Raw genomic sequence first — 4,015 nt, forward strand, 5'->3', positions numbered from 1 at the left:
GGGCTGCCCGTGGAGGGGTCGCCCGGAGCGAGCGGGATCATGGTTCTCCGGCCTCCAGGGCATCTCTAGGTTTTCGACCCTTGGTCCTCCCGGCCTCCTCGGGCCTTCTGTCCTCTGTGATCCAGAACTCCCAGTTTGAAAGAACATGCCTGGGAGGCACTAGTGAACACACACGTCAGGGTCTTGGGGCCTCCCTTCTGCACTCTCCTTGGGCCCCCTTGGTTCAAGGTTTGGCTTCTTTCTTCTGTGCTAACTGTAACCCTATTCCTTTGCCCTAATCCAATTGGAGTGTCATCAGGCTTTTGTGCTCCGGAGGAATCGCTCTCGGGGAGAGCTTCAGCTCCTGGTGTGGCAAGACATTGCTCAACTTCCCTCATCATTTCCCCTAAATGGTCCAACCTTCTCCCTTCCCTGCTCCCAGTGTGGGGGCCAGTTTACTGCTCTCAGGGGCCCAAGGAAGACCCAAAGTTGACTGAGGCTCTCTCAGGCCCAAGGGTGGGAAGATGTGCTTGAGCAGGGGAAGAGGCTGGGGCTCAGTGAGTGGTCACTCTATCTGTCCAGTCACCCCTGACTCCTTTAAGGGGAAAGTGAAGTCCAGGTCACCATGATAATGAACTTCCAAATTAACCCATTGCTCAGACTCTGGTCTAGACTTCCAAGTGCCTTAAGGAGCCTTGAAGGGGTCGCTAGGCAGTTGGCACTTGATGATGAATGAAAAGGTGGGGAAGAGTCCTGGAGGTTGTGGAGTGCAGTGGGTGCGGTTCAAGTACAGCTTTACCCTAAAGGAAAGATTGTTCCCAGTGCAACTTGGGAGCTGATGGAGCCAGGAGTGTGTGTGTGTGTGTGTGTGTGTGTGTGTTACTGTGACAGGAGCAGATGGATCCCGATATCCCTGGACACCAGGGGCTCAGAGAGTCTGAGCTCAGCACTACCAGAAGCTGGAAACTCTGCGCAATCTGACACCAAGTCATCCAGCTCCTAAGGAAGTTCAGGTCGCCTGCACTGAGGGTGCACAGAAAAGTTTACAGTAAGAGTCTCAGGACTTGTTAGCTGTGCAACCTGCTTTGTGTGTGTGTGTGTGGGGGGGGACCTCCTGTTGCTCTTCCTTTCGTAACCCAGCTTAAAAAAAAAAAAGCTGAAGTTTTCTCTGATTCAAAAGAGGCCAGATGTTGAAGTTCTGGAGACTGCTTGGGTGCTGAGGCAGGTCATCAAGTAGTCTTGGGTCTGCCTGGGAAGCCGGGTGCTAGCTAAAGTGGCCGACAGGTGCCTGGGCGCGGGATTAAGTTGGGAAGTGTCTCCTTCCCCTCTGCTCCCCCTTCCATGGCACCCCCCCACCAGGTGATAGAGTCAGACTGTAGGAAGGAAGGTGGGGAAAGGCCCTTAGGGGTGAAGTGGGGTTTGGAGAGCAAGGGGAGGGCACACACCTGTGAAGATGAGGGTCCTGAGGGGGCAATAGTGGGAGGTGCAGTTGACCCAAGGTCTGGTTTCGTGTGCCCAAGGAAGTAGCAGTGGCATTGACCTTGTCTGGACCTGAGCGGGTCTGGGTGAGGGTGGGGATGGGTGGAGTAGCCTGTCCTTGACCACACAGCAGCCGTTCTTGAGAGCACAAGGGGGTCCAGGTGCTGTGCTGAGCACTTTGTGCACATTCTCCTAGTGAATTCTCACCACAAATTACCCATTTTACAAATGAGTGAGTGAGGGTTCAGACAAGTTCAATACTTTGCCCTAGATCACTCAGACTGTAGCGTGACAGAGCTGAGTTCGAACCTCAGTGGTCCTATTTCAAAACTCAGTTCTAGCTCCCCACCGGTCTCAGAGTCTCGGAGTCCCTCCTCCGTTCTCTCCCACGCCCCCACCCCAACCAGGCCCTGCACTAGCACCTGAGCAGACACCAAGGGCCCTGAAGCTCAAGGCCTGGGCTGCTTCCTTCCAACTCTCCCTGTCCACTGCCATCCAACCTGAGCGGCGGCTTGGCTTCGCACTAAACTGCACTAGCAGCTTTGCCTCTTCTTTCCCCGCACTCCACGTCCTCCCCACTCCTTCTGAAAAGTACCAGAGTGGGAGATGGCACTCTAAACGCTCCACCCGGCCCTGGCACAACCCTCCGGTCTTTCCCAGGCTCAGCCTGACCCAGCCAGCTGGGTCCCAGGTCCCTTCAGCTTTTGTTCCACCAGTGGGTGGGAAAAGCCTGCAAACCGTGCTCATTTTTAAGAGAGCACAGCGCCTCCCGCCGGAATCTGGAAGAACAACAGGCGCATCCCCGGGAACAGTCTTGGACTTGGAAGCATTTGGATTTTACCAACCTATTTCGACCATCTGGGAAAAGCCGGGGAAGTGAAGTATAGACGCTTATGAGTTAAAAACGCTGTGATTTTAATTACTTAAAAATCTCGCAAACACACACACATATAAACAAACAAAGGCCAAACTTGTCGAGCAATGTCCTAAGGGAGGTTCAAGATAGTTTCAAATCAAGGAGAGAATCGGCAGCAGCAAGAAAGTCTCTCAGCCCAGAGATGATTAAAATGCCTCGGCGACTCGGCAAGTCCTCGGAGAGACACCGCCACACCACCCCTGGCATCGCCAAGAAGGTGCAAGACCACCTGGGTAGGCAGGAACGCAGGGTTGGAAAGAGAAGGTCTTGGGGTGGGGACAAACCTCCACTTCTCAGAGCGGAGCTGACATTTTACACACATTTGTCTGACGTGTCCGAGAAGATGATTCGACACCGGTTCTTTGTCCACCTCTCAGTCCCTGCGATGGCAGCCGGGAGGGTAACTGGGCCGCCCAGGCCCCATCCCCGGACAACTGGATCTCTTGGCTGTCGGCAGGTAGCTGCCACTGTTGGGCAGCGAGCGCAGCCTGAGGCTAAGCTCCTCGCCCTCACCTCCCTCCCAGCCAGGTGTGGTTCCTGCCGGGGAGGTGAGCTCCCGGGAGCCCCAAATCCTGTGGCTTCTTTTAAAGCTCCCTTCTAATTAGAAGCAGCGGTGAAATCACTTGAGCGATTTTATCTGTCATGGGAAAGCAAACCCCAGCCCAAACCTCAGTTGCCCATCCCAGAACCATCAACGCCCCCGTTCTTCTTCGGTTAAAAAGTTTTTAGTGGAAAAGATAAAGAGCTGGGAAGCAACAGAGGAGTGGGGGAGGGGCGGGAATCGTGACAGTAGGAAAAGAGGGTGAACCTTAAATAGAAGTATGCGTGGAAGAGTGTGCAATTCTGTGCGTGTGTCGGGCTCTCCGCGGTGGAAGGAGACCAAACCGAGAAGCCAGAAGTGAACCTCTTCACCTACTGAAAAAACACTTTGATCTGGAATCCGACGCTGAAGCAGCCCTGGGGGTTGCAGACTCGGATCCGCGAGGCCCGGGACTGCCTTGAATCTCGTGGGCCGGCGGGAAGGGCAGGAGGGGGATCTGTCCCCACCGCGGGCATCCAGGTGCGCGGGACCTATCCAGACTGGCCCTATTTTCGGGCCTTGCACTCCTCCTCCCACCCATCTCCGGGTGGAGACTCCGGGCAACAAAGTTTCGAGGGGGAGGAGAGCCATGGGAAGACTGTGTAGATGCCCCCAGTGCTTGAGTGTGAAAACAGCCTCTCACACTTGCAGCGCGCCTAGTGCACCCTGGCAGGCCGTCTGCCTCGGTTCCCAGGTCAGAGACTGACCGGGAAAGCGGGTTGGGGCTGTTGGGAAAAGCTGGAGTTGATGACGAGATTGCCGTGGCTATAAATCCATCACTTCCCAGTTCAGCTCCGCGAGGCGCAGGGACTGGGGCTGGCGGAGTGAATTCCTGGGCTAGCGCGCATGCGTCGGCAGGTAGCAACCCAGCTCTTTATGACCAGGTGAGATGTTGGTGAGCAGGTAAAAAAAGGAGGATTTGCCTAAGCGATTCCAGGGAGCGGGCCCAGTCGAGCCCTACAGCCCATGCCCGGCGGGGACCCGTCGCCAGGAGCGCCGAGACGCGATGTCCATACTTGCCAAAATGGGGGACTGGCAGGTACGGGGGTTTGCCGGGGCTG

The 4,015-nt window shown here is 55.7% G+C and overlaps 1 protein-coding gene across 3 annotated transcripts in view; it reads left to right on the top strand.

The window, feature by feature from the left end:
• Positions 1–3,733: 3,733 nt before the first annotated feature.
• The window catches only part of TFAP2A (transcription factor AP-2 alpha (activating enhancer binding protein 2 alpha)), a 20,845-nt gene continuing 20,563 nt past the window's right edge, over positions 3,734–4,015 (top strand). The window contains exon 1 of one of the 3 annotated variants that reach the window (XM_014528720.1): positions 3,734–3,838. In XM_014528720.1, the coding sequence (XP_014384206.1) occupies positions 3,801–3,838 (38 nt within the window). In that variant the 5' untranslated portion in view covers positions 3,734–3,800. The other 2 variants (XM_014528719.1, XM_005880704.2) reach the window with 2 other exon arrangements.

Source organism: Myotis brandtii, unplaced genomic scaffold (assembly GCF_000412655.1).
Source record: "Myotis brandtii unplaced genomic scaffold, ASM41265v1 scaffold649, whole genome shotgun sequence".
NCBI classification, from domain to species: Eukaryota; Metazoa; Chordata; class Mammalia; order Chiroptera; family Vespertilionidae; genus Myotis; species Myotis brandtii.